Source organism: Eptatretus burgeri, chromosome 12 (assembly GCF_056783735.1).
Source record: "Eptatretus burgeri isolate ZD-2024b chromosome 12, Ebu_testis_v1, whole genome shotgun sequence".
In the NCBI taxonomy this organism is placed as follows: Eukaryota; Metazoa; Chordata; class Myxini; order Myxiniformes; family Myxinidae; genus Eptatretus; species Eptatretus burgeri.
Window position 1 is genome coordinate 96,676,598 of NC_140972.1, and position 23,357 is coordinate 96,699,954.

The following is a 23,357-nucleotide window of genomic DNA, read 5'->3' on the forward strand; positions in this document are numbered from 1 at the left end:
TGCCAGTGAAACTGCCTTGGCAGCCCTATGTGTCTTTATGGTGTGAAAGGAATGGTATTATATACTTGAACACTGTGCGGGGTAACGTGTTCTATGAATTCTCAATGTAAACTATTCAGCCTGGTGGAGGTATGTGCTCTACCGAGTGCCATTCTAGTTTTGTGACGTATTAATGTTGCTGAAGTTTTAAATCAAACTGTAATGTTTTTTGTTGTTGTTGTTTTTTAATTTTGCTTTGGTAGTGCAGATGTTGCGATAGACTGAGAGAATCAGGAACCAGCCATGTCCGTTATGGTTTTGACCGCTCAATGAGGTCGACCTCTTTTGAGAACTTTCTGCAGCAAAATTGCAAAGTTTTGTCTTCCCATTTTAACCACGGTGCTAACCACGACCACCTTCCTCTGCATAGCTAACCGTTTGCTTGGTACATACTTCATTTGTTTGCGCTGGTCACGTGATCGTCACTGTGTCAGTTAAAGTGTGGTTGGCAGTTCCCTTTTTGTGTGTTTGCAGCTGTTTGTCATGATCCGTGGAGTTGTGTTTGTGAAGGTGGATTTTATTTTTATGGGTTAGGTTTGCTACAGGTTATATTGCAAGATTACTCTCTACATGCACAACAATGTACAGATTAACAATATTGCAACGATGTTGTTTCATCGGTTTGGAAATTGATTCTGGAGTGAGAGGTAGCACCTGCCCACCCTCTCCCACTCTCCGACTCTGGTTCAAAGTGATTCATGCAATTTATTCCTCATCTGTTCCCCATCACTCTTGCAGCCGCCGTGATGACATGGAATCCTTGGGCTATGTGCTGATGTACTTCAACCGGACGAGTCTTCCCTGGCAAGGTCTCAAGGTAGTCCCGGAGACATCCCACATCACTATTTGCGCATGCCTTTGTGATGTCATTGTAACTTGTTCTTCCATGCTTAAACTGTCGATTTAAAAAAATAAACCCTCATCTTAAAATACATCTTGCATTTTATTCAACACACACACACACACACACACACACACACACACACACACACACACACACACACACACACACACACACACACACACACACACACACACACACTCACACACACACACACATACAGACACACACACACACACACACACACACACACACACACTTCCCCACCATCTCGACTCCTCTTCTTTCTCCTTCCCTAAAGCATGAACCTCGATCATTTGGGGAATTCATTCTAACCTCATAGATCTCTGTAGAAATTGCTACTGCTTATCCAGACAAATACCTCTGACTGTGCATTGCATTCTTCTCCGTCACCCTCTATTGTTTATTTGCATGATGTACCGACCACTTAATGTTGACTACTACACGTACAACCCTCTTTCTACTAACATGGACCAATGAGTCGGCATTCATCCAACTTGCTGTTCACATGTTGCAATTTCAAATGCTGCCCTGCCATTTGCCTGGAAGTTGCCACAACACTGCAGGGTAATTTGCCTTAACCCTTCGTTGGAGCAAAAGAGGGGCATGGGATGGGAGGGCAGAGTTGACATAGGTTTGGAGTGAATCAGAGATGCCCGCAACAGAACTATGTCAGGTCAGGATGCACGTGGGGTGGGAATGATTCATTCTGATAGTTCATGAAAGGGATGGTCAGGGTTGAGGCTGAAAAGTCGAGGGGACTGGGAGAAAGCGGCAATAATGGGGAAACAAACAAGAAGTAACAAACAAGAAAACAAACTCCATTCACAGTCTGATGGAGTACTGCTCTCCCCTCTGTGCTGGTGCTCCTGCCTCTCAGCTTTCTCGGCTTCACGCTGTGGAAACCATGGCATTTAGGATCATTGGTATATCCCACGATGAGGCTGAGCCCTTGGGCCGCTCACTCTCTCACCGCAGGCAGGTCGGTGGTCCTTGTCTTGTACCGTCTCCTCTCTGGTCTCGCCCCCCTGCTCTGTCTGCGATATGTCCTCCCACCCCCCCCCCCGCCGTATTTCCGTAAGGCGCTCAAGGTCCACCAGCAACCCTCCTCTGGTAAAACTACCAAAATCACAAATAACTGCTCACCTTCACTCTTTCATTCCTCTTTTTTTCCGCCTTTGGAACAAACTCCCACACTCCCTTCGATTTCATTCTTCCCTCCAAGTCTTCAAAACAGCTGTTCACCACCACCTCTCTGCACATCGTGTACACAATAAGTGTTTACCTTTGGGGTTGGGTATTAGTCAGATTGCATACGGATTTTAAAATTAGATTGCATTCTGAAAGGGAACTGTCGAAGGCACATCCGTTTTGCCAATACTCGGTACCTGGGCAGCGCTTCACCGAAGTTTGCGCACCTGCAGGTCCCGGGCGTATCCACGGCTCTGTGGTATCTATTCTGTGCAGGTCACCAATAAGGAAGTGGGTTCAAAATGTCTTTTGTGATCTATCCTTTTTATTTATTTATTTATTTTTAAAGGAGAATGGTGTGTGTGTGTGTGTGTGTGTGTGTGTGTGTGTGTGTGTGTGTGTGTGTGTGTGTGTGTGTGTGTGTGTGTGTGTGTGTCTCCTTGTGTGCGTGTCCGTGTGTGTCCTTCCATGTCCCATAGGTCTCCGTGTACAGCATGTTATGTTCCAAATATAACTATTGTCGAATAACTTGATTTTCCATTTATATCATGTGGTGTTGCTGAAAGGTTCTTCTGGTGCTGTCATCTGCAGGCAGCCACCAAGAAACAAAAATATGAAAAGATCAGTGAGAAGAAGATGTCTACTCCTGTGGAGGTTTTATGTAAGGTGAGGTTGTGATATATTACATTTGTAATACCTCGCCATACACTGTTTCTCAACATACTTGTTCCCGTTTTACGCTCCTTATACATGATTTTGATGACTCAACCTCCCTAATTGGCTCACTGGCTTCAGACATACACCATTGCGTTCCATACCGGTGTTTCACAACAACCGGTCCTGACAACTCCAGTCCATGACGCTTCCTTGACAGTCCTTGGCTTCCTTGACCGTGAGAACGATTTGCCGAGATGCAGAAAAAAATATGAAGAAGTGTGCTGAAGGTGCAACTCCTTTCATTGTGATTTAGGGAGGCATAATCAAAGTGTATTGATGATTGGTGATGATGCAAGGATCTTAAAGGTCCCCTGACGTGCCAAAGTACATATATTTCATTTATATATGTCCTAGAGGAGTTTTACATCGTGATTTCAGATCTGACAATGTTTTTTTCACAAAACTCATTCTGTAAAATGTAAAATTAAAAAAACAAACGTCTTCGGGAACGCCCCTAAAAATTCTCCTGAAAGGGGCGTAACCCACATCACGTCATGTGCAGTATGTCAAAGGCTGCATGTAAATTACTTGGGTTGGTGGTCTTCGTGATTGTATTGGCTTCCTTTGTGCTTCCACATTTGATTGGTCGACTCAATCGCTTCGTCCATTTCTGCTTTAAAAAAATCGAACACTTGGTTTTGAATAATGGCTGGCATGGACTTTGATTTGTCTGGTAGCGACAGTGAGTGTGAGAGAAATGAAGGATTTTCGTCTGAATCACATGGAGAATTGTGGGATAACATAGTCGTGGGAGGTAAAGTTCAGGCAGCTGGAAATGAAATACGGCCTTACCAGTTCGAGCCCGCGGCAGGACAAGCAGAGGAAAATAGTTGAAATTCCCGGAATTCATGACGATCGGGAGGAGATCGAAGGAAGACTTGGCAATAGCAACTGGTTAGACTAAATCCTATTCGTAATTCAATAATGTAAATTCGACTTGCATACTGCTCGATATCAGAAATATTTCATTGAGGTGACATAAACAGTGCAGCACAGCGCAGCGGACATGTTGCTTCACGGCGAATTAATCACAAACAAGGCCAGCCCATGTCATTGGCCGTATCTCTCCACGTATAAAACGAAGCAACCTCGCTGTCCAGATACGATGAAAACTTGTGTGCATGCGATACAATTGTCTCGAGTAGTCCGATAAATCTGACGTTCTGTTGCATTTTTATTTATTTTATTCCTACTGTCGTCATGTAGCACCAGTAGAAAACAATGAAGAAAAGAGAATAATAAAAGAAAGCTACAGCACGTTAGATTTATCAGACTAGTCGGACGGACGACGGATTTATCGGACTAGTCTAGACTCTAGAGTTGACAAGTAACTTGTATTACCATGCACACAATGTATAAGTCAATGCGTAAGAGTCCCAAGGCTATGAGGCCGTGTAATAGGACAGATAAATTTGTCTTTCATAGTTGTGCCAACATATTTTCCCCTGTTCATTTATTACAGCATTTTGGCTAATTATTAATGAATAGCAAGCCAATGGAAGCAGTACCTTCACTTTACAATAAACCCATCAATGTCGAGTGCAGCCATACCTGGCTTGCATATATGTGGAATCGTACCTATCCCAGCAGGTTGGTTTCAACGAACAATTCAATAAGTTGCAAAATGTGGGTGCAGGTTTTTCACATTGTTTGATTTTAAAATTATCCCCTTGCGCCTTGAAATGATGCAATATTAATCGTTGGTAGTTTACTTGTATGTCCCTTTATTATTATTTTTTTAATGGAAAGGTTCAACAGTCAAATTTTATGTTTTGTGTTCATGGTATAGCCCTTTATTGTGCATACATGTATTGGATTTGTATACGACTACGGCAAGGTTGTAAAGGGATAAATAATTGCTTCGTGATTGTTGTGCATACACGGCTCAGAAGCATAATTTATTGTCTCTGTGTGTGAGGAATGAGGGGTTGGGATGAATAGAGGGATGAATGGAGCCCGTGATCAAAGTCACTGTCTTTGAAGTGGGCGCTGCAAATGACGCTTGTGTCGCTGGGGCCTTTCCAGTTTCTCCTCGTCAGCTTCACTTTATATGTCCATATTCTCCGACGATTATCATCTTTTGGGAATAGATGAAGGCTGACACCGTCTTTGCTTGTATTGCTGCATCCTGCTATGATACATCTTGCAGGCATTTTCGAAAGTATGGCTAAAACTATTAAAAAATTTCGCGAAACAATCACTTGAATTAAGACGATCACAGAGATTGCACTAACATGTGCAAAATGCATTTGTACGTACTTTATATGGCGCGTGACATCTCGACTCGAGTCAATCCACTCTGTGCGAGTTACTGTATGTGACGTCACGCTGCGATTCGCTGAAGTCCATTTTTTTAGGGGCGGGGCATAGCAAGTTGTGAAAGGCTCCAGAAATGATCGAAATATTGCTGTAATTATCCCATTTTTGATTAAAAAAAAACATGGGTGATTTCTTCACTCGGAAGGTCAAGTTTATATTTAAATAACAAGTTTATTTTTTCATGTCAGGGGACCTTTAAGTCAGGGAATGCAGTGCTACAGGGAACTTTATGAAGACAAAAAAGGCTGCGAGCAAACAAAGAAAACGAAGCCTGAGAAGAGTCCTAATCAAGATCAGCAATCATATGATCGACCTGACATCTCTGTTCCTTCCCAGGATTCAGATTCTGATTTTGATTTGTAATAATTGTTCAAATTGTTCAAGTTGTAACGTGATTTGTAAAAAAATTTAAGTGTGAGGCATACCCCCAATTAAATTGCACTTTTTCATTTTACTGTATGTACTTTTATCAATCACTAGCAATTACAACCCGTCACTTCGCCAAAGGGTCAATAAAGTGGGGAGGAGAGAGAGAGAGAGAGACAGAGAGAGACAGAGAGAGACAGAGAGAGACAGAGAGAGACAGAGAGAGACAGAGAGAGACAGAGAGAGAATGAAGGAAGGGGAGCTATGGGGGAGAGGTGGGGGGAGCGACACCTCACCAAACGTTGCTACTCACTGCGGGTGGGAGGGGTGTGTAAGACACACACACGTGTGAGAGAGCGGCAGGTGTGTGGGAGGAGAGCGCTGCATTTTATGAGGAGGGGGGAGTGAGGAGTGGACAGAGTGAGAGAAAAGGGTGAGGAGAGGAGGAAAAAAAAAACAGGTGAGGGGTGGAGGTGGGGTTAGCAAAGAGAATGATATGTGACGCTTAATGACCGAACACAAAAAAAAATAATAAAAAACATGTCAGGACAACTGCACACACAACACAACAGAGTTTGTGAAGTAATCCGCTGCCACATCTGCAAAAACTTTGATATTCCAGTTCAAGAAAATTTGTGGGAAAATGAACCAAAAGCCATCACTGAAAATATCGAAGTACCGCTCACGTACGACCTTATGATCCCATCGGGCATGGACATCGAAAACGAAGCATTGTGACCAGATATCATACTTGCGAAAAAAAAAAAAAAAAAGAGAAGTCGACATTGCTAATTGAAGTCTTCATACTGGTGGTGATGTACGAATGATGCAGAAATCAAGAAAATGCCCAAATACCAAGACTTCAAGCATGAAGTGAAAAGATCCTGGAAGCTGAAGAATGCCAAAGTTGTACCAGTGATGATGAAGAACCTCATGGGAATGATGATGAAGAACCTCACAGAGATATTAAAAACCATCCCTGGGAGGATTCCATTCCAAATTCTGAAACCCTATATGCACACAGACACACAGACACACACACAGACACACACACACTGCCTTGTATTGGTATAAGAAGATTACAAACTGGTATTTATTCTTCAATTTGCACAACTTTATCTTTGGAGCTCTTATTTTGTGGAAATTGATGGTTTTTGCCATCCTTCAGCAACGTGTCTGCTCTTTATAATACTATCCTTATGGGAAAACTTGTTTCGCAACAAGCTGATTCGCAATGCACTCGGTTTTTCAGGAACGCATCCCGAGCGTTACTCATCTCCAACCCCGAACCTTCACTCCACACACAGCTCTTCGTCCCTCCACTTTCAATTTTAAGGGCGATCTGGGATAAGCTTCATCTGGCACAGTACCAGCTGCTCTGTAGTCATTAATTATCTTCCTTTGTCCATCAATATCCCTGGCTCATCAAGTATATGATTTGGAACAAAGCCAAGTACAAGTAAATTGAGACAACAAGCCGGTAGGCGACATGCTGCTCGCTCTCGATGGAAAGCTGGCCGACGCGACTAGCCGATATTCATGTACATGCTATCAATCAATTTAGCACAATAAATATGATTATCACAGCCCTCTTAGTTTGCGCCCAGAAACCCGCCTTGTGAAATTTCAGGCATGTTTCCAAAGACTCTAACAAATGGCAGCCCTGGTAATTCCATTTATCTATTCGCTAAAGATTTTATATTTTTTTATATGATGCTGTAAGACATTCTCCTTGGGCACAAAAAACAGGTCCCTCAGAGGTTCAGTTTCGGAGGTATTGATTTTTTTTTGTACAGTCCACAATAAGTGTACGATGTACGATAAAGTATTTTAGCTGTTGCTAAGCAACGGAGGTGTGCAGAGCAACCATTCATTTTTGTGTACATGCTCGCCACATTGTACACATTTCACCCAAGTTTCATCAATATCAGACTCTTTCTCTTAGAGATATTCGCAATTAACCGTTTCTGAAATGTTCGACATGTACTCACCCAAAACCGATCTCCCCCTACAAATATTTTTTGTTAGGGCTGCAAATTAGCATGAAGGGAGCTAGATAGATTGCACACAGAACTCTAAGCTTCGATTTTTCGATTTTTTCTTTTGGATTTTTTCGATTTTTTGACCACTTTAAAGGGCCGTTGCTATGCCGTTGCTCGGGCCCGGGATCCCTTATTCGAAAGCACACGATTCCCAGAAATGTTGGTCCTACCTATCAAATTTCATTGGAATCGGTTGAGTGGTTTAGCCCCTCGGCTTGACCAAAGTTTCCCGGACAGACAGACAGTTGGAAATGTCCAGAATAAGGGTGCTCTAAGAGCAGCCAATAACTCGACTAGAACAACATAAAATGTTGTAGTCTAACCACGAAGTGGGTTCACATGAGAATAATAACAAGAAGGTCACTCAGTGGAGTGCATTCCTCTGCCACGCAATGCCTGATCCAGTGGACCATCCAGTTGTTGCTAAAAATATTGGCACCCTTATACTTTTTTCAAATAATGCACCATTTCTTCCAGAAAATTGTTGAAATAAAAAAAAAAAATTTTGTGTCCACAGATGTCTTTCTTTGGTTTGCAGTGGAACGAAACAAAAAAAGCTGAAAAAATTACTAAATCTTAGGTCATTCCACACATAAATCCTAAAATGGTCCGGACAATATTGTTGGCATCTTTTAGAAGTTGTTAGAGTTGATGAGATATCAAGCAGGTGATTCTCCTTCACTTTGGAATTTAACTCACCTGTGGTGAGTTGCAGGTGCCTGCAATATATAAACAATCACTCATCCAACCAGTTTGAATCGAGAAAAGGAGTCATTCTGCTGTTTTGTGTCACTGTGTGGACCACAACGAGCATGGAGAAAAGAAAGAAAACCAGAGAATTGTCTGAGGAGGTCAGACACAAGATTGTAGCCAAGCATGGACAATCTAAAGGCTACATGTCCATCTCCAGAGACCTTGATGTTCCTGTGTCCATCGTACACAATGCTATCAGGAAGTTTAAGGCCCATGGCACTGTCGCCAACCTCCCTGGACGTTGCCGCAAGAGAAATCTTGATCGAGGTGCTTTCTCCACCATTCGAACAATCCTTCGCTGCAATCTTCGATCAACTGCCAAAAAGATTTACGCTGACCTTCAGACACAAGGTACGACAGTTGCAACTCACACCATCCGTCACCAGCTCAATGAAAGGGGGTTCTATCATAGGAGACCCAGGAGGACCCCACTGCAGAGAGAGACAGACAGACAGACACAAGAAATCCCAACTGGAGTTTGCCAAAACACACCTGAACAAGCCAAAATCCTTCTGGGAGAATGTCCTGTGGACAGATGAGACCAAATTAGAGATTTTTGGTAAAGCACATCATCTCTATGTTTACAGAAAACAAAATGAAGTCTTCAAAGAAAAGAACATCTTCCCTATAATCAAACTTGGATGAGGTTTCATGATGTTTTGGGGTTGCTGTGCTGCCTCTGGCACTGAGTGCCTTGAATGTGTGCATGGCATCACCAAATCAGGAGATTCCCAAGGAATTTTGGAGCACAATGTTCAACCCAGTGCCAGAAAGCTGGGTCTCCGTCGAAGGTCATGGGTCTTGCAGCAGGATAATGACCCCAAACACACTTCAAAAAGTACCCAGGAATGGTGCAAGACAAAACGCTGCACGGCCCCATTCAATGCTGTAAAGTCTAGGACCAAGAATTCCACTACATTGGAAAAATATAAATAGAACACAGCATTGTATTACACTTGGCATTGGGGGGGGGGGCAGTGTGATGGGGGAGGGTATGGGGAGGGAGGCATTGTGATGGGGGCAGTATGGGGAGGGAGGCAGCGTTATGAGGGGGTGAGTATTGGGGAGGCAGTGTTATGGGGGGGGGAGTCAGCATTATGGGGGAGGGTATGGGGAGGGAGGCAGTGTTATGAGGGGGAGTATTGGGGGAGGCAGTGTTATGGGGGTGGCTGGGTCAGCGTTATGGGGAGGGTGTGGGGGGAGGCAGCATTGCGGGGGTGGGGGGAGGCAGAGTTCTGTGGGGAGTCTGCTTTTGGGGGAGGGTATGGGGAGGGAGGCAGTGTTATGAGGGGGGAGTATTGGGGGAGGCAGTGTTATGGGGCGGCTGGGTCAGCGTTATGGGGGAGGGTGTGGGGGGGAGGCAGCATTGCGGGGGTGGGGGAGGCAGAGTTATGTGGGGAGTCTGCTTTTTGGGGGAGGGTATTGAGGGGGAGGCAGCGTGATGGGGGAGGGTATTGCGGAGAGGCATTGCCATTGGGGGGGTGGCAGCGTTATGTGTGGGGGAGGCAGCATGATGGGGGAGGGTATGGGGGCAAGACAGTGTTATGAGGGGGAGGCAGCATTGTGTGGGAGGGTATGGGGGAGAGGCAGCGTTGTGGAGGTGGTTATGAGAGGGGAGGCATTAGGGGAAGGGTATTGGGGAGAGGCAGTCATGGGGGGTAGGGTATGGGAGGGAGGTAGCATTGTTAGGGAGGGTATGGGAGGGGATGCAGCATGATGGGGGGGAGGAGGCAGGAGGCGTCCTGGGATAGGAGGCAGCGTTATGAGGTGGGCACAACCTTATGATGGGGGAGGCAGCATTTTGAGGTATGGGATGGGGGGGAAGGCAGTGTTATGGGGGAGGATTTGGGTTGGGTAGGCAGTGTGATGGGGGAGAGTAAATGATAAATGGAGTTTCTGGGATGCCCATTCAAATGTATGGGGGAAAAGGGAAAAACTTTCTGACTCAAATCCCAAAAGCTCAAAATAGAAGACTCATTTTATCCCCACCTATCCCCTTCCCTCCCATACAAGCAAATGTAAAATTGAGACTGAAAGATTGAGACTTACTGATTAAGTCACTTCTTCCCTTTCATATTTTCATTCCACTCAGACTGAACCAACGTATATTTGTCCATGTTCTACTTTCGGGAGTAATTTAATTGTCTTATAACATTCATTTCCATTGAGTATATTCACAAAGAATAACTTGGAACTTGGTTCTTGGTATGTGTCTTTGTTGAGCAGAAATGAAATGATAAACTTCTATTAATGGTCTTATTTGACCACCTCCTGAGCCACATATCATTTTGAGATTGTAGTAAATTGTTTTTCCATTGCTCAATTGATAACCATCAAAGTTTTCAGTCCATTCAAGGATTTTTTTTTTCATTACATCCTCCTGCTTTAAGGAGCATCTTTAAAAGTAAGCAGGTTTTTCCACATCCTCTTGAACGAACGATGAGACATCTTAATGAATTTTGAAGATTTTTATGGTTGTTAAATTTTATCTTATTTTCCCAAATGGGTAAAAAATCATTCATTTATTTATTTGGAAAACAGGTTATTTAATTTTTTATTGGTTTTTTTGGAAACTGTTTTATCCGAAGTTCAGGTTGACTTTCAAGATAATCCATTATTTTATTTATACAAGATCTTGTGTTGATATTTCCCTGAAAATGACAATCATTAATAATATAAATCATCAATCCATGAAACATGGTCGTCATTTGTTCAATCTCTTCTCTTGTAAGAAAAGGTGTATTATCACCCTCGTACTTAACATTCATTTCTCGAATCAATCTTGCAAAGTAATTCATTTTTGTTGTTAATCTCAAAGAATTATATTCCTATTTATATTTTTTATTATCATTAATTAGAAGATAATCACAGAACATACATTGTTTATAGGCTTTTGACTCTGTGTTTAATCCCCGTCTTTCACACGCAGGACAATTCTCAAATTTGTCATGAGGAGAATCAGGAAATTCAAGAGGCTCAAAATCTAGTAAACTATTCATATTTATAAAAGAAAACTTTACTTCAAATAAAATTCATCTTCGGTATCATGTTCAGTACTTTCATTGGTACTGTTACGTTTGAGGGGGGGTATGCATTCAAAGGGTAATTAGGATGTTTAATTAGGTATGCCATGCTGTTCGAGTGTACCAGGATCTCAATGTAATAAGTAGCAATTCAGTGGTGATAAGTTGTCTAGTAAATGTCCATTTCTTCAAGGGGGAAATGATAATTGTCACGTAATTAGATAGGGACACGGGATAAGGTAAGTGTGTCTGCGTAAACCCCTTTTAGTATTCTCTGGAGGCTTGCCGTGACGTCACAGGACAGTGCTGCGGATGGCTCCGCCCCGTGATCACGATTGGCGGAAGGCGACGGCGGTGGGCCAATAAAACGGCTCGATTGGAAGTGACGAGGACGGGAGGATAAAAAGGCTCTGTTCGGGGTCGAAAAGGAAGAGGAAGAAGATCGGTACCGAAAAACTGTTCTGGTGGAGGTTGTTGTGCTGGGAGCGTGCTTTTTCTTGGGCTGTTTTCGATCCTTGTTTCATCGTGTCTTGTAGCCTTGCTGAGCCTCGTACCTCACCTTGGTTGGCTCTGGGGTTCTGCTGGCTCAGAGTACGGGGTCGAACGGCGGGCGGACCTGCCTCCCTCTCCTGCTCGCGGTTTGGCGCCGGAGCTGGTTCCCTGGCGGCTGTGAGCGGACTTGGGCCAAGACCAGGAGGTCGACAGCACCACGGTTTCTCCTGCCCCCCTGACGAGAGCAAGGCCAGCTCGTCCAACGCCAATCCAAGGACTGTTGCGTCCACACCACGGTCCAGCCTGACTACCAGGAATAGCTGCGTGTTGTGTGTGTGTGTGTGTGTGTGTGTGTGTGTGTGTGTGTGTGTGTGTGTGTGTGTGTGTGTGTGTGTGTGTGTGTGTGTGTGTGTGTGTGTGTGTGTGTGTGTGTGTGTGTGTGTGTGTGTGTACCTGGCGCCTTAGAGGGTTTGAGATTTGTCTTTTCATTGGAATTGTCTGTGTTTTCCCCACGCCCGATCCCATACCATCCCGTCGAATCGCCCCGGATCCCTCTTCTTGCCGAGTCTTGTTATTTTTGGTTTGAGGAATAAACGTTATCAACTCAGTGAAAAGCGACTCGTGCCACCTTCCTCGTCCCGTTTGCGGTAGAGCGATTAGAACCGCCATCTTTGGGTTATAAATAAATAAACCGCCTCCATCGTTTCGGCTCATTCTACGTTGGCGGGACTGTTCAAGTCCCGTGGACGTCACAGTACTTTCACAATCATCTATAAAACTACTTTCATAACTATCGTTTGAACACAAACTCTCGGAATCATAACTGTCTTCTGTTCCAACAGAGATAGTATCATCACTCTCATAATCTTCAAAATCTTCACTTGAATAATGACCTTATATTTAATTCGAAGAAAAAAACATTACCATCTATATACTTTTTTTTCATTAACAGAATCAAATGCAACATTTTTTTTATGTTGAAGGTAATTTTAAAATGATCCTTGACGACTATTGAACAAAATGTCATTTCACCTGATATATTAACATCCTTTATTTTATCAGGATTTACATCTTTCGGGTTGTTGAAAAAAATACAAATTTCTCCTTGCATATTACAGATGGTCTTATTTTTTCTTTGTGAAGCTTCATCCATAAGGTTTTTCTTTTTTATACTTTTTCTTGTTTCATTGCTTTTTCTAGCTTTGAATATATTGCCAGAAGGAGAGGAGAAACTTTTGTTAGAGCTGCTTTAATTGATGTTCTTCCAGATATACTAAAAGCCCTTCCACTGAAGGAAATTGAAGAACTAATATTATTCACCATAATTGTTTTTATCCAATAGTTGTTATATTTATCTTTATTCAATGTTACATCCTCGACATATTTCTCAGTATCTTTTACAAATGACGAGATTGATTGAAACTTGCCTTTTGTGTCTTGATACATTGTATTTATTAAGTGAAAAAAGTTGGAGGATAAAATGGTTTTCAGCACAGATTAATCTTTAAATTAAATGGAATTTTCATCACGAAAATTTTATTTTTAGCAAAGTTTTGTTCTATAAATATGGTGAATAGAATGTACTGCAATGTTTGTAATCATTAATATAAATGTTATAACAAACACACATTCAATCTTTTCAGACAAATATCTCCACTTAACCAAGAAACAAAACATTGTGATAGATGTGATAATGATATTCTTAAATTTTTTTTTTTAATAATAAACACCTTCAATCACGCAAACATCAATTTAGAGGAGATGGGATAATTGATACTCTAATGGGTATCGGTTCAACTATTCTTAAACATAAAAACCTAATTCGTTCAACTGCTTCTGCTGTGGGAAATGTAGTGGATGCTATAAAGAGTTTAAAAGATGCCCAAAATGAATCTCATCAATTGCAAGCAATAAAATAAATTAAGAAAGGCAAAACTCCGTTGTCTCCCCAAGAACGACAGAAAATAATTCAACTACTTGGGTCAGGGTTTCAAAAGTTTTAACATCTTTTTTTCCTAAATAAATACAAGTCTGGAAGCAATTGATAGTATCTGTGATTTGGATGATACCATTGTTATCTGTTAGGGTTATCAAACTCATTATCAAACTCGACTAAAAAATAAGACTACTTCAAGGTAAATGCCATAACTGGAACAGACTGGAATATAAATGGAACAAAAAGTTTTGAAATAAATAATCAGCAAACTTATTTGAATCTAGCCGAAAGTTTCTTGTTGTGTAAATTTACATTCACTAAGGCTCGGAATAACACAAACGCTACACTCGTAAATGGTTTCTTCTGGAAAATGTTTGATCGTCTTCGTTTGTATATTGCAACACAAAAAGGTGAAGCGGTTGATTATGTCTCTGCTACATCTCAAATGATGAAATTTACACTATATTCATTCAGTGATAGAATGGGAAAGGGGGCTGTCGAAGGTTTCATTCCTGATATGTCAACGGGAACAAACACAGACCCTGGATATAGTCAAAGGAAAGGAATGTATAATGATGATACAAAAGCAGGTAATAGTTTTACTGTGGCAGTTCCTCTGAAAGGTATATTTGGATTTTGTGATCATGATAAAGTTCTGTGTGGTCTTAAAATTAGATTTCAACTGCAAAGGAATGATAATGAAAATAGATTGCTTTTTGGTGTGGCTAATGCTTTTGCTGATCAGAATAAATTTCTAATTGATTAAATTAGTTGGTATATTCATGAATATACTCCTTATCTTAAAACAGAAGAGATATTGAATGGAAGACTTAACTCAAAGAAGCCACTCAATGTATCATACCTTAAAAGAAGATGCCAACACGTTAAACTGAACCAAACCACTTACACGTGGAATTTGGGTGTTCTGGACGGAAAGCCACGATATCTGTGGCTCATTTTTTTAAAAACCAGATGGTGATACTGCTACTGATAAAAATAATGCATTGAGTGATAATGCTAAAGTGAAACAACTTCGCGTTTCTCGAGATGGAACATTTTATCCACAACATAGATTGGAAATGAATTGGGAAAAAAATGATTATGCTGAAGCATACAAATCTTACCAAAAGGTGTGTGAAAGCAATGGAAATAAAGAACCCATTTTGGATATGACAGCATTTAAAAGTCTGTATGCAATCTATGCGATTGACCTGAGTGCTCAAAAGGAAACTATAAAGTCTAATCGAGTGGTTACTTCCCTATACATTGAAAGAGAAGAGAGTGAAGAAGTTGATACATATTGTTTGCTTTTGGAAGAAACAGAATTACAGATTTATACAGATAATGGTGTTATGATTCGTCTCATAATTTTTTTGTTTAATAAATGAGTGGTAAAGTGCCAACTGAGGTATACGTTGATCAAATCAATCTTCATAAACTTTCATCTTGTATTCAAAATCAAAAGCCTTGTATGATTAACGTTAATACAATTCAGAGAAAAGGAGCAGTAAGAATTGATGTTTTGCTCACAAGATAACAGGTGAAAATATTGAACGAAACTGGCGTACTTAAAATTATAATGTCAAAACCAATGTTGAAGAAATATTCAATAAGAGAGACAAGTGGAGGATTTCTCCCATTTATAATTCCTTTATTTGCTTGTTTAAGTGTGGCTGGAGCATTGACGGGTGGTATTTCACCTGCGGTGAAAACTGCCAACGAAAGGAAGCCTCAACTCTGGGCTCAAAAATAATTGGAAAGACATAACAAAGAGTTGGAGAAACAAATTAGTGGAAGTGGTGAAATTGTAGATTTTGCTGAAAAACTTGAAAGTCTGCTTGATAAAGCGAGATTGTTACTTGGAGATATGCTGTCTTCTATTGCACAAGCAGGTGTAAAATTAACTAAAAGGGGTAATGGATTATATATTTCTAATAAATAAATGAGCATTGATGAGTGGTTTAAAGAATTTGGAAAGAATACAACATCAAATTTAGAATTTGTCAAATATTGTAAGAAATTAAAAATTCATATTGTGTTTATTTGTATGAGAGATGAATTAACAAACGTGTCTAAACATACAAATAATATTATTGTGAACTTCGAACATAATAATGGGAACGGTTCTCATTGGGTTTGTATTGTTAATAGTCAAGACAAATATTATTTTGATAATTTTGGTCTTCCACCACCTGTTGAAGTGATAATATTCCTCCAGAATGGTGTTTATCAAACATTTCAAGTCCAATAATTAAATTCCAAGTATTGTGGTCAATTATGTCTGTGTTGTTTCAACTCAACAAAAATAAAAAAATTTTAATGAAATTATTTTTAATCTAATATAAATCACTTATGTTGGTAAAAATGGTTCTATCTTTGGTGTATCCCAAAATCTGGATATTGGTTTATCAAATAATTACACAAAGGCACAGGCTGAACGAGAGAAATATAGTATAGCAAAAAATATTAATATGAAAAATGCTTATAAATTAATAAATTATCCAAGCCCGACTGACACGAATGACTTGGTGAGATTAAGTGATTTATCACAATATATATATATATATATTTATATATATATATATATATATATATATATATATATATATATATATATATATATATATATATATATATATATATATATATATATATATATATATATATATATATATATATATCCTTCAATAAAACGTCTGTGTATTCCAAAGATACAAATGACCGTTTTTACAGCCATTTTTCCCTGCTGTGCAGGGGTTAGGCTTTTTCTTGAGGCAATGTTTTATGGCCGGATGCCCTTCCTGACGCCAACCCTGGTCGCCTCTTACGACACACAGGGTTATGGTACACCTATTCTAACCGGGGCATACACCGGGACCAGTACACTGGCACTCATTTCGCCGACCTCGGAAGGATGACAGGCTGAGTCAACCCCCTGGTGTTAATTCAGCAGCCAACGGGGCTTGAACTCAGGACACTGGGATCCCAAGCCGCTGCCCTAACCACTGCGCCAACACCAGGCTACATTCCAAAGATACAGAAGTGTTGATTTTATCTCCGGGTCATATAGAATTTACAGTTCCAATTAAAATAAAATTTTATAAAGAAGTATGAGATATTGTTTGTATGAGAATAGAACAATGGGGATATGATATGATTGATTTAGGGTATAATTGGTCATTTAAAATCAACCTGGAAGACCTGGAACAATTAAATCAGTCTTGTAAGGAAGAATATTATCCACTTGGTGCCGAGAATGAGTTTTGTGGAAGCACGATTAGCAAACAACAAATAAAATAATTTAATAAGGGTAAAATCAATTAATGGTTTTGCCATAGTTTATATCATGAAAACACAAAGAACAGGATTATATATATAATAAGTAAGGGAATACAAACTGATTTAACTATGGGAAAATAGAGAGGTATTTCCTGTCATTATATTAATCTGCCATATATTTCTGATACATAAATGACAGCAAGAAGTCTTCAAGAAAATTATAATTTCTGTGTCCAAGCATACTGTGACGTCCACGGGACTTGAACAGTCCCGCCAACGTAGAATGAGCCGAAACGATGGAGGCGGTTTATTTATTTATAACCCAAACATGGCGGTTCTAATCGCTCTACCGCAAACGGGACGAGGAAGGTGACACGAGTCACTTTTCACTGAGTTGATGATGTTTATTTATTTTTACTATTAACCAGAAATAACAAGACTCGGCAAGAAAAGGGATCCGGGGAGATTCAACGGGATTGTGTGGGACCGGGCGTGGGGAAAAACACAGACAATTCCAATGAATATACAGATCTCAAACCCTCTAAGGCGCCAAGCACACACACACACACACACACACACACACACACACACACACACACACACACACACACACACACACACACACACACACACACACACACACACACACACACACACACACACACACACACACACACACACACACACACACACACACACACACACACAACATAGCTATTTCTGGTGGTCAGGCTGGACCGTGGTGTGGACGCAACTGTCCCTGGATCGGCGTCGGACGAGCTGGCCTTGCTCTCGTCAGGGGGGGGGGGGCAGGAGAAAACGTGGTGCTGTCGACCTCCTGGTCTTGGCCCAAGTCCGCTCACAGCCGCCAGGGAACCAGTTCTGGCGCCAAGTTGCGAGCAGGAGAGGGAGGCAGGTCCGCCCGCCGTTCGACCCCGTACTCCGAGTCAGCAGAACCCCAGAGCCAACCAAGGTGAGGCACGAGGGTCAGCAAGGCTCCAAGACACGATGAAGAACACGATCGAATCAGCACAACAACAAGGACGCTCTCCGCGCAACAGCCTCCACACCAAAAAAACACGATTTTTTTGTCCCGATCTTCTTCCTCTTCCTTTTCGACCCCGAACAGAACCTTTTTATCCTCCTGTCCTCGTCACTTCAAATCGAGCCGTTTTATTGGCCCTCCGCCGTCGCCTTCCGCCAACCGTGATCACGGGGCGGAGCCATCCGCAGCCCTGTCCTGTGACATCACGGCCAGCCTCCAGGGACTACTAAAAGGGGTTTACGCAGACACCCTTACCCTATCCCGTGTCCCTATCTAATTACGTGACAATTATCATTTCCCCCTTGAAGAAATGAACATTTACTAGACAACTTATCACCACTGAATTGCTACTTATTACATCGAGATCCTGGTAAACTCGAACAGCATGGCATACCTAATTAAACATCCTAATTACCCTTTGAATGCATACCCCCCCCCCCCCTCAAACGTAACAATACCTTCAAGAAAAAGGTATTCAGTCTTTTCATAAATATGTTCTACAACATAAGAATGAGGTATTTTCAATAAAAGATTGGCTTTATACTGATGTAAATAAACCAACAACATTCGATATAACTAAAATGTTAAATAATGAAAAAAATTTAAAGTTAAGAAAACGCAAGGCTCTTTTTGAAAATCAGAAGAAATTTTATTGGTTTCCTATTCTGAGAAAAATAATTGTGGATTCAAGAGTATCGCAGAATCCAGATGAATATATGTACGATATTCTATGGGGTGAAAGTGGTTCAAGGATAGTAAAGGATGAGGAAGGAGTTGAAGAAACTGAGAGAAGAGAGAAGAGAGATGGAGGAGAGGGAGGAGAGGGAGGAGAGAGAGAAGAGAGAGAAGGAGGAGAGGGAGAAGAAAGAGGAGGAGGAGAGGGAGAGGGAGAAAAGAGAGAATAAATACATATAAAAATATGGAAACCAGTGAGGTTATTAAAACATCAAAGGTATTACAGAATATAAATATATCTCAACGCACCGAGGAGGAAAACAAAGAATTGGCAAGTCTATTAGAAATATATGCGTCAAGACTATTAACATCGGTTTCAGGGAGAAGATTTAAATGAGGAAGTGGAGATAAAGAAGAGAAAGAAGGAAAAGATTATATCATTGATGATGTTGGTGGAATTGACTTTGATTTAAGGTTTACATTTTTTTTGCTTAAATAAATGGAGGAGAGGGTGAAGACATTTCTCAGGATTCTTTATGTTTTAAAAATTAAGATTCAAATGTGCATGTTGGAAACTAAAAAGCTTTTCGCACTCTGTTGGAATTTTTCACATAAATAAATGAGTTATTATCTAAAATGTAAAAATATCTCGTATGCTCAAAGTTATACAAAAATACAGCTGTTAGTTATAGTTATACTAACAGCTGGGTTATACAAAAAGGTACATGTTCGGTGTTTGGTTCAAAAAAGAGTGAATTCATCACCAAACACAAACAAGGGGAAGATATACAAAAGTTTTTATCAGGAAGTAAATTTACAACTGGAATACCTGGCGAATTACATCTTCCAGGGTATTCTTTCTCTGGTGCAGGAAAAACTGAAATAAAAGATTAGATGAGGCTGACAATCCTAAACCGTGGAGCAAACCTATCAATAGGGTTGATGAAGTGTGCATGAAGCATGATATTGATTATGGGAATAGCACGATGTTGGAAGAAAAACATGAGGCCAATCGAGAAATGTTGTATATTTTGTCTCTGATACAAAATCCAACCTTGCGAGAAAAAGTTGATAAGTTTATCGTGAAGAAGATGATCAGTGCTAAATTGAATCTTGGGCTTGGAAGTTCAAAAAATTATAGGCTCTAATGCAGTGTGACCACTCCTTGGCTTTTCTCACAAGGTCTTGGCTATTCGTTGTTCACCTTGGCGTTTTGGTTTTCTATCGGTTTTCTTGGCGTATAGGTTTTCTTTTATCATCGCTTTTCCGAAACCTTGTGAATTCTTGGTTTTTTTTCATTGGCTCACCTTGGCATTTATGAAAATGAGGAGTGGTCACACTGCTCAAATGATCAATGATGTCATTAACATTGAAGAGCAATTAGCTGATGAATTACATAAACCAGTAATTACAAAGTTTCATAGAAGGAAGGTTTATTCCAAGGAAGTTGATTATATCTGGTTCGCTGATTTAATTGAACTCAACTATGATAAGGGGTACAAGTATGCTTTAATCGTTATTGATTTGAGGAGTAGATATGTGTGGGTTGTCCCTTTGAAAAACCAAACTGGTCATACTCTTATGTTAGCTTTCCAACAGATATTCAATAAAAGCAAGAGAAAACCGAAAAATTGTGGACTGATGAGGGTACAGAGTTGTACAACAAAACATTTTTGAATTTTCTTTGAAATAACTACATTACATTATACAGCACCTTTAATGAAGGAAAAGCGGTTGTTATTGAGCGTTTTAATCGCACTTTAAAAGAGAGACTATATAAAAAATTCACTCAACTCTGTTCTCAAGAATGGTTATCTTTAATTCAGGACATTGTAGATAAGTACAATGATACGATTCATACTTCAACTTAAATTAAACCATTAGATACATTTCCAAAATTAAAATATGAAAAAGAGATTAATGCCAGAAAGCCTAAGTTCAAAGTTGGTGATATAGTAAGAATATAAAGGTGGAAATCTCATTTTGAAAAAGGTTATACCAAGCGATGGACAAATGAACTTTTTAAAATTGTTGATGTCGTTGGTACAGTTCCTTGGACTTACAAATTATGTGATTTAAAGGGGAAAGATATTTTAGGTTCATTTTGTTCACAGGAATTACAAAAGAAAAAGATAAATTTTTAAAAAAAATTTTTGGCATCTGCCCACACAAACCACATCCACACAAGCCACATCCACACAAGCCCCACCCACATGAGCCACATCCACACAAACCCCACTCACAAAAGCCACATCCACGCAAACCCCATTCACAAAAGCCACATCAACACAAGCCCCACCCACATAAGCCACATCCACATCCATCATATCCACATAATTAGTGATTAGTTTATTAGTTCCCACACACAACATGTTTATTTAATTAAAAAAAATTGCTCCACCCACACAAGCCACATCCACACAAGCCACATCCACATCCACACAACCCACATCTACACAAGCCACATCTACACAAGCCCCACCCACACAAGCCCCACCCACACAAGCCCCACCCACACAAGCCCCACCCACACAAGCCCCACCCACACAAGCCCCACCCACACAAGCTCCACCCACACATGCTCCACCCACACATGCTCCACCCACCCACACAAGCTCCACCCACCCACACAAGCCCCACCCACACAAGCTCTGCCCACCCACACAAGCCCCACCCCCTTTGTGCCCATACCTTTGACCCCCCCACCCTACCCCACACACACACGAGGAGGGATGAGGGGGGTGGTGGGTCATTGGGGGAGCGCACTTACCCCCCAACCCTAACCCCCCCCCCCCCTTTACATCTCCTTTATTCTTTTCTTGTAATTCAAAATCAGATAATTATAAGGAAAGCATTTATAATTAAACAAAAGTAGTAACAGTGAACAAAATCTTCTTTCGCAGCAGTCTGATGGTTTGTTTTGGTTTTGAAACTCGATCAACATATGCTGTTCAAAACAAAGAGTGAAGAACAATTCGAGTGTGCAAAGATGATGATATGATATTAATAAAATAATATATATATATATATATATAACATTTACCTCCAGAAGATAGTCTCATGTCAGATTCCTCCAGAAGATTAAGTTGTTTATTTGGTTCATCCAGACAGGTGTTTAAACTGAAAAATACAATAAAAAAATAATTCCACTTGGGAACAAATTTTTTCTTATTATCTGTTGCATGAGATTTTTCAACTTATTCTATGTATTTTTTCAACGCTGATTTCAAATCTGAAATCGGTTTTCCTCTACATTCTCTAGTTTTCATGCAATTTGAAACTTGCGATTTTCGCAAAAAAGGACAACCATTGCTATTTGCACTCGGGATAACTTGAGAACTAGGGGTGCGATTTTGGAATTTAGTGGAAATATACGATGCCTAAACTGCTAAATAACTATAGACTGTATTCGTTTTGCTGCTAACAATTTGCTCACGGTTTACTTGACATCAATTTTCTTTATCTTTATTGATATTTATTTATCTTTATTGATATATATTCTTTAACTTTATGTTTTTCTTTGTTTCAGATCTGATCATGGCTTCTTCAATAAGACATAAATATGTAAATAATCCTGATGCATTCTGTTATGTATGTGGCTGCTACACACTACTTCGTCAAAAGCGCAATATAACATCGTTTGTAAGGTGTGCCTATAAAGCCTATTTTGATGTTCCCCTTGGCGACCAAGACAAGAAATGGGCTCCTCATATTGTATGTCATAATTGTGAGGAAATGCTTCGTGACTGGACAAAAGGAAAATGAAAGGATCTGCCTTTTGGAGTTCCCATGGTTTGGCGAGAACCCAAGGGACCACGTAACTCACTGCTATTTTTTGCCTGGTCAACACAAAGGGTGTCGGCAAGAAAAACCGGCGAAAGATCTCCTACCCTGTATTCCCTCAGCAATTCGACCGACTCCGCACTCTGAGGAACTCCCCGTTCCAGTCTTTAATGGTTTTGTCTTATCTGACGATGAAGGCAGTGAACATGGTCAGCAAGAGCACGAGGGTCGTGATGACGGGCTTCAAGAAATGGTTTCAGAATCCGAAGCCTCCTCATCTGATACCAAACAGTCATCAGCTCCTCAGCAGTTCAGCCAACCAGAATTGAATGATTTAGTGCGTGATTTTGGGCTCTCCAAGAAAGCAGCTGAGGTATTAGCCTCCAGGCTGCAAGAAAAAAATCTACTTGACCACTCTGCAAATCTTTCATATTTCCGAAAGCGGACCAGATCTTTGTCGCCTTTTTCTCAGAACACAACAGTTTGTTTACTACCACAATATCCCAGGTCTTCTCAAGCAATTAGGTGTTACTTCGTATAAATAATCCAACAGAATGGCGATTATTTCTGGATACCTCTAAGCGCAGCTTCAAGTGTATTCTCTTGCACAGTGGCAATGTTTATGGAGCGGTTCTAGTTTGTCACTCAGTGCATTTGCGAGAAGAACATAATGACATAAAAATGGCCATTGACTTACTCAAATATCACGAGCACAACTGGATCATTTGTGTGGACGTGAAAATGGTCAACAGAAAGGCTTCACAAAGTTTCCATGCCATTTCTGCATGTAGGACAGCTGAGCTCGAGAGAAACACTGGATCCAGAAGGAGTGGCC

At 40.7% G+C, this 23,357-nt stretch overlaps 2 protein-coding genes across 4 annotated transcripts in view; one reads left to right on the forward strand and one right to left on the reverse strand.

Moving 5' to 3' along the window:
* LOC147016196 (uncharacterized) overlaps positions 1-21,911 on the reverse strand; it is a 142,726-nt gene extending 120,815 nt beyond the window's left edge. Inside the window, exon 1 of the mRNA XM_085849200.1 lies at positions 21,783-21,911. The gene's annotated coding sequence lies outside the window, so the exon portion shown is untranslated. The remainder of the gene's footprint in view (positions 1-21,782) is intronic.
* The window catches only part of LOC147016198 (casein kinase I-like), an 83,943-nt gene that overhangs the window by 53,338 nt on the left and 7,248 nt on the right, over positions 1-23,357 (forward strand). For all 3 annotated transcript variants that reach the window (XM_085849019.1, XM_085849020.1, XM_085849021.1), the window contains 2 exons: positions 778-856; positions 2,684-2,758. In XM_085849019.1, coding sequence (XP_085705145.1) covers positions 778-856; positions 2,684-2,758 — 154 coding nt within the window. The remainder of the gene's footprint in view (positions 1-777; positions 857-2,683; positions 2,759-23,357) is intronic.